At 35.8% G+C, this 14,725-nt stretch overlaps 1 protein-coding gene across 6 annotated transcripts in view; it reads right to left on the reverse strand.

Moving 5' to 3' along the window:
• Positions 1 to 14,725, reverse strand: part of TBC1D5 (TBC1 domain family member 5) — a 554,967-nt gene that overhangs the window by 217,927 nt on the left and 322,315 nt on the right. For all 6 annotated transcript variants that reach the window (XM_004773530.3, XM_004773529.3, XM_004773531.3 and 3 more), the window contains one exon: positions 1,747 to 1,849. In XM_004773530.3, coding sequence (XP_004773587.1) covers positions 1,747 to 1,849 — 103 coding nt within the window. The remainder of the gene's footprint in view (positions 1 to 1,746; positions 1,850 to 14,725) is intronic.

Here is a 14,725-nt window from a genome sequence, read left to right on the forward strand (position 1 = left end):
AAAATGCATCTCTCTCTGTTTATCACTGGAATGATAATACATTTACATATTAATTTGGGAAGAAGTAATATTTCATGCCTTCCCATCTACAAACATACAACCACTCTCCTGTTTATTCAACTCTTGCTTTATGTCCTTCAATAACATTTATGGTTTTCTTCACATATCTTTTGCATCTATATTGTTATATTTATTTCAAGGCATTTTAAAGTTTTGGTCGTCATTATGAATGGGATATATTTTTTCCATCTTCCATTCTAAAAGTGATAATCACCATGTAATTAACATGAAAGCATATTACTAGTATTAAAACGTAAGATAAACTTAGTTCCCTTCGGTATTCTATGTATATAAAAACAAATACATTATTTAGGACAACTGGAATATGACTTTGCTTATTATCTTTATTTTCTTAAATTTTATTTAAATTCAATTAATTAGGGGCGCCTGGGTGGCTCACTGGGTTAAGCCTCTGCCTTCAGCTCAGGTCCTGATCTCAAGATCCTGGGATCGAGCCCCACATCGGGCTCTTTGCTCAGCAGGGAGCCTGCTTCCCTCTCTCTCTCTGCCTGTCTCTCTGCCTACTTGTGATCTCTCTCTGTCAAATAAATAAATAAAATCTTAAAAAAATAAATAAATTCAATTAATTAACATATGGTGTATTATTAGTTTCAGAGGTAGAGCTCAGTGATTCATCAGTACTTTATTATCTTTAAACTGATCAAGTATATTTCAAACTAAATACATTACTCTAGGGGTGCCTGGGTGGCTCAGTCAGAAGAGTGTATGACTCCTGATTCCAGGTTTGTGAGGTGGATCCCCATGCTGAGTGTAAGATTACTTAAATAAACTTAAAAAAAAAAAAAGAGAAAAAAAAATATATACACATACACATTGCTCTAGCCAAACAGGTGTTTTCTGTTATATTACATTGAAGTTAGAAAGTGATCAGTTGGACATACATTGAAAACTTTTGTTAGAGAATTTATTAATTTGATTTAAATTCCCACTTACTATACATTTTGATAAATACATAAAATATCCAACTTTTCTCCCTCTCCGACTCCCATTTGTGTTCCCTCTCTCGCTGTGTCTCAGTCAAATAAATAAGTAAAACCTTTAAAAAGAAATCCAACTTTTATATTTCTATTGGAATACCATAAGCTTAAGTAGAAACCTAGATACTTCTTTATATATTAAATAATGTACATTTCAATGAAAGCAAAACATAATCCAACAATCTTAATCTTCTTTCCTTTAGTAATGGGATAAATATCTGGATACCAAAGAATATCATAAATTTCAAAAAATTTGGAGAAACTTTCCAAAGTTATATCACCAGTAAATCTTAAAAGAGTAGAAGGACATTGATTATTTTTTACACAGCATGTCACATATTTATAAATGCTGTATTTAGAAACAATATTTATATATACAACTCTGAAAAGTTTTATTACTAGATTGGCTTCAAAGATGCTGTTTATAAACAAACTCCCAAAAGTTGAAAGAAAAGATTGAACGCCTTATAGAAGACAATTTGGTGGAATGTCTTATAATAAGGAAGAAGCATATGTGCTTCAATGAGCTTACTTTTCTCACCATGCAGCTGACAAGCAGCTCTTTGATTGCTTTACTATTATGATACAACTTTGGATACAATAAAGGCTACATTATTGCTCTATCATTTGTCAAGCTGTATAGAAAATTTTGAGTCAATGGATGCCACCTGTACGATATTTTCATTACCTGTTTATAAAGCAACTGCTCGTTTTCTCTAGCATAACAGAAAAGAACATCTGTAAGAATTTTTCTCACATTTTCTTGTTGGAAAAACTGCATTTCAGGAAACCTGAAGAAAGAAAACACAGGATTAAAACTGACTAGCAGAATTCTAAGAATTACCTTCAAACTCTCATGTTTAAGAGGTATCAAAGGCTACTTTTAGGTGTTAGTACAAGTGTGTATTTACCATGCAACTAGCTTATGCCACTGGTGGGACTGATAAGGTAAGAGAAAAAGGGTGAGGAAAGGGAAATTATTCTATCACAGATGGAAACTGTACCTTTCAACACCTAAATATTTCAAATGTCTCCATGTATTTAAAGTCCTCACACAGTGGATATGACAGTTCTTAAGCAAAATGAATCACAGCCTATATATTTGGGGTGCAGGATAACTTTGTTTTAGCCCATTTAGTTTTTAGGACTAGAATGTAATTTTGGATGTACCAGCTTTTTGAAGAAATCATTTTATTTTTTTAATGCCAGTATTAGGATTTAAATTATTATACATGACCATGCTGTTAGTTTGTCTGATTAAAATGCTGACTTCAAATGGAACAAGTTAGTCAGTATTGCTTAAACGCTCTCCAGATCAAAAATTCTACCAGGCGCTTTGAGGTAATATGAAATAGAAAAAGGGCACAGTATCCACTTGAAAGGAGATTACATAGTTGCTGTTGGTTTTTTAGTTCAGTTTTTGTCTTTTTTTTAAAGATTTCATTTATTTATTTGACAGAGAGATAGAGCCAGAGAGCATGGGGTGGGGAGCGCAGGGAAAATGGCAGAGGGAGAGGGAGACGGAGGCTTCCCGCTGAGTGGGGAGCCCCACAAGGGGCTTGATCCCTGGACCCTGAGATCACGTCTGGAGCTGAAGGCAGAGACACTTAACTGACTGAGCCACTCAGGTGGCCCTACATAGTTGTTCCTAATGAAAGAATATACAATTCTAACAATCCAAAGAACAAATACATAGCAATTTAATACAAAATGAGTACATAAGGGAAAAAGGAATGTCACCTAGAAGTTAACAATCATAAATAGGCTCAATCACAAAGGGTTTAAAAAAGAATTTTTATGAGAGGAGAAAGAGGAAGATGGCATATCAGTGGTAAAGATAACCAAATCAGAAAGAGAGATGAAGGCACAGAAGGCAATGAGTACTCCAAGGGTATGGCACAGTACGGCGATCAGTACTGAGAAACAGAAGTCCTTCCATGAAGTACTGCCAGTCCAAAGCAGGATGATGAGATAGGAGAAAAGGTGGGGCAGGTCAGATTGTAAGGGCTAACTGCCTTGTTCTGGAGACTTCAGCTGTTTTATGCTTCATTCTGATCCTTTTCTTGCTCCCTGTGAGAGTTAATGACTTTCTTCCCAGTCTAATCTGGGTTCCTGGGTTAACTATGCTAATGGTTTGTGAAGCATCTATTTCTGGTCCTAATTTTTATAATAAATTGAAGTCTATTTTATCTTCACCTGTTCATGTGACTTTCGCTTGAAATTCCCTTGGATGTGCAATTGTCCCCAAACCCATATATTTGATTTTATCTCTAGCAAAGGAGACCTCTTTCTTGGATTGCCAGTAATAAACAACCCATGGATTTGAGTGAGATGACCTCATATTTCTCCATGAATCTTAATTTGATGACCCCTCCAGATAGTTTCTACTCAGGCAAGGGAGTGTGAGTAGGCATAAATGACCTTAGCTCCCAAAGAAGAGAAAAATTAACCTGAAAGTAGATTCAAAGCAAGAATATTATATCATAGAAGCCAAAGGTGTTCCAGAAAGATGTCAAATGCACTGAACCAGGGAAGAAACAAAACCACTTTTTAAATGACTTCTTTGGGACAAAAGAAAGTTGATAAAGCCCTTACAAGTCAAATATCCCAAACTAAAGTAATCGGGATGAGAGACAGGTAAGCAGTTAAATTGCTAAAGAGAAACTTCTTAGGAAAATTTAGTTACTAAGGTAAAAACAGATTAAGCCTTCAGAGAATGGAAATTGTTTCTCCTTCTTCCTCATTAGATGACTTAAATCTAGCCTTATCTTTTTTTTTTTAAACTGAGGTATAACTGACATACATTATATTAATTTCAGGTGTAAAACACATGATATGATATTTGTATACACTGCGAAATGATCATCACAATAAGTCTAGATACCATCCTCGCCATGTCTTTAAGTAGGATTCTTGCCCCATAATTTAGATCACATGGCTTAAATGATTTTGCACATCCCCTCCATTAACTATTCTTTGAAAATTTTCCATGCACACCAGCACAACCAAATTTTGCGTAGCTGATGCAATCTGAACTGATTATGCAAGAAAGTACTAAAAACTGCAACATCCACTTTGTAACAAATACCCATGAACTATATAGTAAGAGTTTAATACCTAACTACTAAAAATGTAAATTATATTACATACCAATTCATAGTTTCATTTAAATGCATACTAACCACTTGCAAGATTAAAAACAAGAGAGCTACAAGAATTAAATTGCAGGTAGATAATTTAAATTACCCACTTTTAGCAAATACCCAATCAACTAAAAATGTGTATTAGGCAGACATAGCATATCTACGCAACAGCACACTATCTACAACACTACTCTACAACCCTAAAGTGCCAATTTATGAAGTTTCATGATACCCTCTTTTTTAGAAAAGTATGACTTGCTCTCTAAATTCTGATGGTTTCACAGCATCAAATAAAGTAAGGCAGAAAGACACAGAAAAGGTTTTTAAACGGTATAAAAGTTTACACTATTTAAGAAGCTGGATAAAGAATTTACATTCAGAGAAGTTTTAAGCTGAAGAAGTCTTTGGAGATTAGCCAGGCTAAGTCAGAAGGTCACAAGTAAGGATTCTGAAGCAGAGAGATACACATCTGCCCCCACATATCTGGGTAGTTAGGGCAGCGGTATTTCCCCACTGCTTCACTCATCAATTATAAGTAAGTCAGACATACACATTTAGGTAAAATTCCATGAGTTCAGAATTACCAAGAAGAACTACTACTACGTCATGAGGTTGATGAATACACATGAATAATAACATATTTCCCACAACAAAAACTTGACTGTCTTATTGTTAGGCTTCACACCAGAAGATGTACCATCTACATGGATCAGAAATAAGGGAGAAAAGTACAGTGAGTAGTTTTTCTAGGAACTGTACTAATCAGTTTGGGTTTTTTAAAAAGATCTTATTTATTTACCTAGTTGAGAAACAGGTGGGAGAAAAGCAGAGGAGCACAGGGAAAGGGACAAGGAGATTCCATGCCTAGCACAGAGCTGGATGAGGGGCCCGATCTGGGGCCCCCCACCACACTAAGATCACAACCAGAGCTGAAACCAAGAGTCTGATGCTCAACCGACTGAGATCCAGGCCCCCCAGTAATTATCAGTTTTTAATGATATGTTTTCTGTTTCAAAATAGCTTCCCTGCCATCCATTACATGCTTTTTTTTTGGTTTGTTTGTTTGTTTTATTTTTTAACCCCAGGCCATCTGGTATTGATTGAAGATAGGTAAAGTAATTTGAACACCATGGGGCAAATTTACTTCTGAAACAATAATGAAAAATCACAAAATACAGACCCAAGCGGGCCTCAATAATAGTTAAGATTTTGAAAATCAATAGTGACTCTACACTTCCATTAAAAAAAAGGAAGAAATGGTAGTAACTTCCAAAAAGATGGGGTAGAGAAAAAAAAAGTTAAAACTGTGTTAAGTTTATGATTCAAAACAGTTATCTGATAGCAAATAAAAGGGAATAAAATTCATACCAAATGGGCCTAAAGATAAATGTCATTATTATCAGAAAATGGAAGCCCAAGTGAAGAAATTTCTAAATTTGGCCAGAAAATGAAAATGGTAAATAAGTGAGATTGAAACACTGGCATAGATAAAAACCAAAGAGAAAGTAATATTTAAGTACTCCATGATGAAATTTAGACAATACAGTCTAAGATTTTTCTTTTTCTTCTTTTTATTTACTTATTTTTACTGTATCCTAGACTTCTTTAAGAACAAAGTGATGAGTGATGTGGGGATTAAAGCAAGAGCATCCTTGAACTTTACCTTCCCTCCAACTAGTTCCCCCCCAAAACCCCCTGCTCCCACACCCTTGTGTTCCCAAATCTGTTCTCAGTGAATAAAGAATTTAATCCCAGAGCCCTTGTACAAATCCCAGGCTCTCTTTCCCTAGCCCTCCCCCTTCTTCTGCCCCCCATTCCTGGGATGGGCAAGCACCACAGTTTGAATGCACAGGAGAGCCCAGACCGGTGACAGACACAGAAGGAAAGGCCTCACCATCAGGGAAAGGGACTGGGTACCACCATCCCAATTCCTGACTTGCCAGGAGGGGCTTGGAAGCACAGCAAGGTCCAAAGGCAAACCCAGCAGGGCTCTGGTCCTCCCAGGAGGTGTCAGAAGCCAGGTGCTTTGCCATGGGGAACAAGGGCACCCCAAACTGGGGACCTAGAAAAGTGAGGGCTCTCCAAGGGACTCTAAGATTTTTCTTGATTTTCTTGATGGAAAAAAAGTAGTATTTCAGTTCCAAGTTAACAGATCAATATTTTTTTATTTTTATTTATTTTTTTCAATTATTTTTTTTACAGATCAATATTTAAAATACAGCAGTTTCTCTCCCAAGATGTGTGAAGGAACTTATAATCAGACAAATTTTACATATTGCAAATTAATACCCAGAGATATAAAACTTTGGTGTATGAGTTTTGTTCTGCATCTTGAAATAACTCAAAATTCACAGGTGTTATAGTCTTCATCACAAGACTTAAAAACTTTCATTATGGAAAATTCAAACATTTCTAAAGAATAGACATGGTAGACTCAATAAATCCATCACCCAATATCATTACCAACCAGTTCTTGATTCATACATAGTCCTCCCTCAATTCTGTATTTTGAAACAAATCTGAGATGTCACAACTATATCTCTAAAAGGACTCTAAAAACATAACCATATACAATTCTAACACTATGACTAATAAAATAATCCATTCATTAAATCAAATATCCAGGCAATGAGCAAATTCCCCTAATTTTTTTTTTTTAGTTTGTTCAAGATCCATAAAATGTCCATACGTTACAATTTGTTGATTTATCTCTTAAGATTTATTCTTCCCCTCCCTTTTCTCCTCCCTGTCTCTGTCGCTACAATGTACTGGTTAAGGAAGCCAGGTTATTTATTGTGTCGAAACATCCCACATTCTGAATTTTTCTTATTGTTCCTCTATTTTGTTATTTAACACACTCCTCCTGCTATACAGCCTATAAACTGGTAGTTAGGTCTAGAGACTTCATCAAATTCAAACTTAATTTTCAACAAAATTCTTCATGGGTGGTATGAAAGTTTTAGCATACATTTACAAATTCTTTGACACTTCTGTGAAAAGGTGAAGGAGTCTAACTCCTCTCCATTTGAATGCATGCTGACCTTAGTGACTAGTTTCTCACAAAGTGATGTTGTAACACAACTTCCATCTGACTCTCTGTGGACACATCCTTGGAACTCAGATATCATGCTGCTAGGCAGTCAAGCAGCTACATGGGAGGGCCATAGGAGGTGTTCTAGTCCCCAGCTGCAGCAAAGGTCTCTGCTGAGAGCCAGACATGGGAGTGAACAAGGCTTCACACGATTTCCAGCCCCCACCCTTCAAGCAGGCTTGGCCAATACTACATGGAACAGAGGGAAACTGTCTGCCTCAGTCTTGCCCAGGTTGTACATTCATCAACAAAATAAATGTTGCTGTTTTATGCTTTGGGGTGGTTTACGATGTAGCAATAGGTAACCATCACAGTTGGTATTATGTACTTCCATCAATTCATTAGAGGTTGTAAATAGTAAAACTCTTAATTCTATCATTTTACCTTCATTATCTAAAACGCATATATAATTTAAAAAATTTCCTTTTATCAATTTTTACTTATCCTGAAGTAAAGTCAGCATAATTTTGAAAAATCTTGACTTCCATTACATTTGTTTATGGATACTTGTTGTAGACATCTAAATGAATGACAGAATGGCCACTAATTTTGTCACAAAAGTAGTTTACAACAACCAGACTATTCTATGTGCCTTTTGGGTATCTGCCCATGTGACTACAGTATATTGGAATGAATCAGGAAGTAATGGATGGAGAAAAGCCACACAACAACTTTAGAGCCCCAATAGCCAGGAACCCACATGGCAGTGATCTGTGATAATACAAACAGACAATTAAGAGAAGCGAGGCAAATTTCTGGGTCGTCTATAATGAAGAGATCCTCAGACAACAAAGAGACAAAAAAATTAAAAAAAAAAAATTAAAAATCCTAAGCAAAAAAAGGGTTAAGAAAAGAGTGAAATGATAAAGGGCTTTGTCACTGCATTATAGTACATAATTAGGTAATTAGAAGTATTAAAACAGACAAAGCATTGGGCCCAGATGAATTACTGAAGATGCAAGTATTCAATAAGATGTCCCAGGGGAAAAAATAAAGCCCTTGGTGAAGGTTTATAATCATGCAGTAGGACAGAGAAGCACAGAAGGACTTGTAGGAACAATAACTGATGTTATGTTCATACTTCAAAAACAGAATTTCAAAACAAGCATTCATCCAAAATTTAAAATGAGCTGATGGAAACTCCCTAGAATACTATTAAACACCAAAATAATTATAATACCTTCTTCTGGTTTATTGTTTTATCAAAGAAAAAGTGGAAAATCAAGCAAAAACCATCAAGAGAAGCAATTTCATATAGAATGAAAGCAGGCAGACTTTTTCTTCCTGAGCTCCCTATTTTGGTTGATTTCACCACTGTCCCTATTCAACCAAATATGCTTTCTCGTCTTTGCAGGCACACAGCTGGATTTAATTTCTCAGCTTCTTTCTCAGTGAGCTGTAACAGGTGACCAAGTGCTAGCCAATGAAATGAGAGTAGAAATGATGTTTGACCACAAAATTCAACCCCCACCTCCACTTCAGCAAGGCCCCATACACATTTTCCCTTTCAGCTGGACAGAAGAGAAAAGGTCATCCAGGAGGCTTGGGAAGTTACCTGTGGATGGTGGTAGTTTTAAAAATACATGTGCAAATTCTTAAGAATATATTCCTCTCTTGGATTGCTTGCTCTGGGAGTAGTCTCTGGAGAAAGACATGTAAGCAGCCCCACACAGAGATGTACGTGGAGAAGAACCAATATGGATCCTCCAGCCCTAGTCAAGCCTCCAGATGACTGTAGCTCCAATTGATATCTGACTGCAATCTCATGAGACTTCTAAGCCAGAACCTTTTGGCTAAGCTGCTCTCCAACTGCTGATATGCAGCAACTATGAAATAAATGATTATTGTTCCAAGTCACTAGGTTTTGGTCAACTTATTATGCAGTTACAGATAACTAACACAGCCTTAAGTACCTGAATCTGGGGTGTCATTAAAAAACCATAAAATACATGGTAGGAGTGTCTACGGGACTGGAGAGAAGCTGGAAGGACCTTGTATACAGCACCAGATAAGTATTAATGCACATGAAAAAGGCTACTGGCAAAAGACAGACTATGAGGAGGCAGCCAGTGAGGGTTTAAATGAAAATAAGGAAAACATTATAGGAAAAATGGAGGAAGAAGCTTCCTTATAATATAGCAGCAACATGGCAGCCTCTAGTTATACAGAAAATAGAAAATGTACCACATAAGCTGGGTGACCTAGCTAAGGAGCTATCCAGGCAGAGTGTTGAAGGTGCTGAGTTATATTTGTACTTATAGTAGAATGAGAGAGGAGAGAAGCAAAAGGAAGAACTGCTAAATGCAAAGGTTCTAGGACTTTGAAAATAAAACTTCTCATTCTCATCTTCTCTATTCAGCAAACATTATTACTAATAATGTAATAATAATGCTAACATTATTACAACAGTGCTTGTGGGCAAACATCAAATCTAAAACACAATTAAAAAAAAAGTCTAAAGATGAAACCAAGGAAGTGAGTGTAAAATCTTTTGTTAAGATATCAGAAGGCTCTCAAGTGGTGCCTCAGAGAACCCTGTGTCAGTCAAGATGCCCCAATGCCCTGTGACAATTGAAAGGCACGCCTCACAGAGCTTTTAGCAGTCAGAGGCCAGGGATGGTGCCGCATAGCCTACACAGCACATAACAGCCTCACACAACAAAGAATGGGTCCAAGATGTCAATGCTCCCAGGTTGAGAAACTCAGCATTAAGAGTATTATCAGCTTAGAGGGCACAAACCATATTTATTTAATCTCTTTCTGAGTAGACTTACAAAAACTCACCAACATTTCCATCTCCTGTTAGCTCCACAGAGTGCTCTGCATACAAAAGGTATTATTCACTTGATATTTCTTGAACTGAAAAAGTGTTAAGTCTAGGCAAATAACATTAACATAAAATATTACAGAGTTGTGGAAAGATTAGCAGTCCCAGGCATTATTTCCATTCTGGCCATTAACAAATAATATTTTTTCATATTCTTTTTTAGTTTCAAATTTTCAGGTTTGCAAAATAGAGAGATGTAGTTAGATGAGTACCAATAACACAAGTGTCTATTATGGGTGCCAGATACAAGAACTAAGCACTCAAGAAAATCTGAGAGAGAAAACAGACATTTTACAGATGTATAAAAAGGAGATAATTTACATGATCTTTAAAAGAGTAAAACAGACACTATTTTCTTTATCAGGACCTTCCATTTCCACGGCAGTAGCTAGCACATAGTAATTTCTCAAGTAATATTTGTTGGATGAGTGAATAAATCCACAAATCTACAAACAAACCAATGAAAAAAAAAGTGAAATCTATGGACTCAGGGGCTGGAAGTGGGAAGGTGAAGCAGAAGAAAAGCTGGGCAGAGTTCTGCTGTCACTGTTTCTCCAATTAACAAAGAAAAGAGCAATACAGTTTTCACAGGCCACAAACTGAAGGTGAGCACTGATTTTAAAAAGCTTAAAAAAAAAAAAAAGTAGAAATCTGATGTGATGGTAACAGAATCCAGCCCATGAGGATAGTAAAAAATCTCCAAGAGGCCTAACATGGAAGATGGGAGTTTGAAATCACCTTACAAGGGAGATGATGAAGCAGAAGGGTTATGATGACAGAAAATAGCAAAGAATGCACAGCAGAGAAAGGACAGGTGGGGGTGGAGTTTCAGGAGATGGGATGTGTCACCATCTAATAGACATTTTCATCAAAGCTTCTGTCTAGCTCTCCAACATCCTTAAACAGCAAGCCTTTGACCCTACTACACCCCTGCCTCAAAAACGAAAAACTTTCTACTCATCCCATAAAGGTGAAAAATTAGGGAAAAAATATATAAGGAGATAGACACATGCACTTTAAGCGCAAGATTCTCACAACTGAAAATAATCTCTATTTTGCAATTTTTCAACAATTAAAACACTTTAATTCAAAGCATTTACCCTTAAAGTAAAAAGGTAGTTGAGTTCTGAATCTGCACTCAAGTTCTGAAAAGATTCTGTTCTACTACTGAACAGGTTATACCTGGTAGGAATATTTCAGGATGAGCTATTACTTGACCACGCACCAGACTTTACTTTTGAACCTTCTTTAGTATGTGACCCCACAACTATATACAGCACTGAAAAACCTGGCTTACTTTAAAACAAGGAGGATCTCAAAAGGAAAACCTCTTCTGGTCGGCAGCTCACAGTGATCTATCCGTGCTGCCACTACATGGAGCCCTGCTTCCAACTCCAAACATTAGGGGACTCAGGATGCTAACCTATCGAAGCACCGCAACTGTCAGTTCTGCAGCAAACACACCTGCATTTTCACAAGTACTACAGAACTTTTTTCAAAATTGAAAGAAATCCCACAAATTGGAGTAAATGTGTAGTAAAAACTTGCACGCCTAAATGGAATAGAGATGGGAAAAATACATGTTAAAAACAGTACAAGAAAACACACACACACACACACACACATATACACACAACTATAATAAAATATTTTGTTTTTACCTTAAATGTTGTCAAATGAGGCAGGACTACAGGCCATTTGACAAGAATTGTTTCTTGTATTCCTGAAAATCTGCTTTTCCCCTCTTTAATATTTAAGAAACACACACACAGGTTGCCGACAACTCTCAGAGAGCGGCTTGTGTTGTCGTTTTCGCTTTCCCGGCTGTGAACAAGTGCATATGTGAGGGCTGGTCGTGCATGCACAAGCATGTACTCTGCCTGCATTAAATAAAATCACAACACAACACCAACTACATCCACTCATTCATGTGTGCCTGCAGTCCACCTCGAGGAGACTGAAAATATAAATACAAGCTGCTATTTTGGTGTGATCACACGAATATGGCAGCTTGTATGTTTTTTTTTTTTTTCTCTTTAACATTTTAACACTGGGCAGATTGTCTGCATTAACACAAACCAAAATCAATTCTGCTCTGAAACTGCTTGTAAAATCTTCCTTCCCTACGGAATTTTTTATTTAAGTAAAAAAATAGGCTTGGAGGATTCAGGACATCTTAACTTTGTACAATACAGCAAACAATGCCGGACCACAGAACTGGCAGTTATTTCTCTCTAAATGGGAACTTTGGAGAAGACAGACTTTAAGAAAAATTTTAAAAATCAGTAAGTTCACCTTGTAAAATTACTTTTGTGTATCATTAATATAGGAAAGATTTGCAAAGTAGTCTAATTTCAAGTTGCCTACTACAATATAAGTTAATAACTAAATTTGCCTAAAACTCAGATGAGACTTGTATACTGTAAAAAAACATTCACAGAGGTACTGTTAAATGCAGAGGAAGGAAATAAAAACCAAGTATTTAGCATAGACCATATCTAAAAATTCACTACAGATAAAAAATAAAATATAATAAAATATAATAAAAAATAGTAAAAATAATAAAAAACAATAAAAATAAAATATAATAAAATATCATATACAAATATATAGCAATAAATTATTTATACAACATTGCACAGTAGAACTTTTTATGATAGAAATGTTCTATATCTGTGTTGTCCCATCCAATAGCCATTAGCACTTGAATTAGGACTACTGTAAATGAAGACTTAATTTTTAATTTTATTTAATTTAAATTTATACAGCTACATGTGCCTGGACAGCACACACATCTATAATTTTAAAAGGGAATTTTAACAATTTTTAGTGAATCCAAAAAATACTAAATTACAAGAAAAAACTGAGAAGACAAAGTTTGCTTGTATCAATTATATCTAAAGCTTGATCCACATATAAACTATAACCAAAAGGAAGCATTAATATGACAAACTTGAGTTCTTAGGGATCCAGCCATATCATGGAGAGTGAAGTAGGAAAGAAGGTCATTAACTGAAGAGCTGAGCGCCTGAAGTGCCACAGGAATAACCCTACAATAACTAGAAACATAAAGGACCAAGAATTGAAGATGATGACTGCCGTATCCAACAGGCAATCAGATAAACCTTAAATACAGTCAAAGTTACACTGATAAGTTAAAGAATTTTAATCATTTAATTCAAGAGAGAGGAAGAATGCTTCTGAAGAAAAAGCTATACTGTTTAGAAATAGCTTATTAATATGTTAACTTGCAAATGGTATTATATATACTACAAATACACTTTTAGAATAGACCTTGAGAGATCAAATAACAGACTTCCCTAATATCTAATACGGAAATATTTTATTCTGAACTTACCATTTCCCATCAATTTTAAATAATACTATATTTTATTTAATGTTACAGTCTTTGAAGCATGGCAAAATTGGTTCAGAATGGACAATTCAAGCTCTGAATTAGAAATGATGTAAATTAGAAGTTCCTTGATTTACCTTTTGTTTATCAGTTTTTTCAGTAATAAAAATGAGAACAGTATCAACCTCATTAGGCTAACATAAGGAACAATTAATTGAAATGAATAGAAAACCCTTTGAGGCAAAAAAGGGCTAGTAGAATAAAGGAATATTAAAACTAGCTGAGGAGGAGATAATATTTAATATAGTGACATATTCAGATCAAATAAATTCAATAGTGATGGCAACAACACAGCTTATGAGACGAAATTATCTTGTTTAAACTCAGACTAGAAGGCTAATAGTATTTTTTTCAAAGTGTGCTTATGTCTCTGAAGACTAAAAATGTTAAAGACTGTTACTGCTAAAACTAAACAATACGGATCATCAGTGATAAGATTCACAATCAGTGAGCTTTTAGTAAGCATCAACTTGATTCTATAGTGACACAAGAACAAATCAGGTCCATGCTCTCCAAGGCTGACCAGTAGATCTGAAAGATGGGTAAAACTCTCATACATACTCTTTCCATGATAGCACCAGTTATCCTGCACTGCAACTTTTTTTTTTGGCTGCTTTCTCTATTATACTTTGAGATTCTTAAGGGTCCATGCCATATTTATCTTGGCATCTCCAGTGCCTGGCACCCTGAGGAGATTAATATAAATGTACTAAATACATTGGCAGATTGAATACACTGGCAGGTCTAAGTAAATATAGGATGCAACAAAATTAAGTAATATCATCAAAAAGTTATTAAGAAATTATACTAGAACACAGAATAGGCATAGATTATTTCCAACTGTAAAGACTAGAAGATGTTTCATGAACAGGGTGATGATGAACTCAGGCCTTTAAAAATGAGCTTTCAGGAATTCCAAAAGGAACAATGAGGAGAACCAACATTCCAAGAGCGGGTAAGCAAGTAATGCAAAGCATGGAATATGGAACGCACAAAACCCATTCAGGAAATAATGCCACAGTATTGATCTAAAACAGAACGGGGAGGGACTTCGAATTTCTGGTTCTGCCTATAAGGAACCTGGACATCACTACTCCTCCCCAACAAGTAAAAAGCCTAACAGACTGAAAAATCAACAACTCCTCTTGTCTCTATAAGAGAGGGGAAGACACAGGACAAACAGGCAAATAT

This window comes from Mustela putorius, unplaced genomic scaffold (genome assembly GCF_011764305.1).
Source record: "Mustela putorius furo isolate JIRA1106 unplaced genomic scaffold, ASM1176430v1.1 tig00003834_pilon_pilon_pilon, whole genome shotgun sequence".
NCBI lineage: Eukaryota > Metazoa > Chordata > Mammalia > Carnivora > Mustelidae > Mustela > Mustela putorius.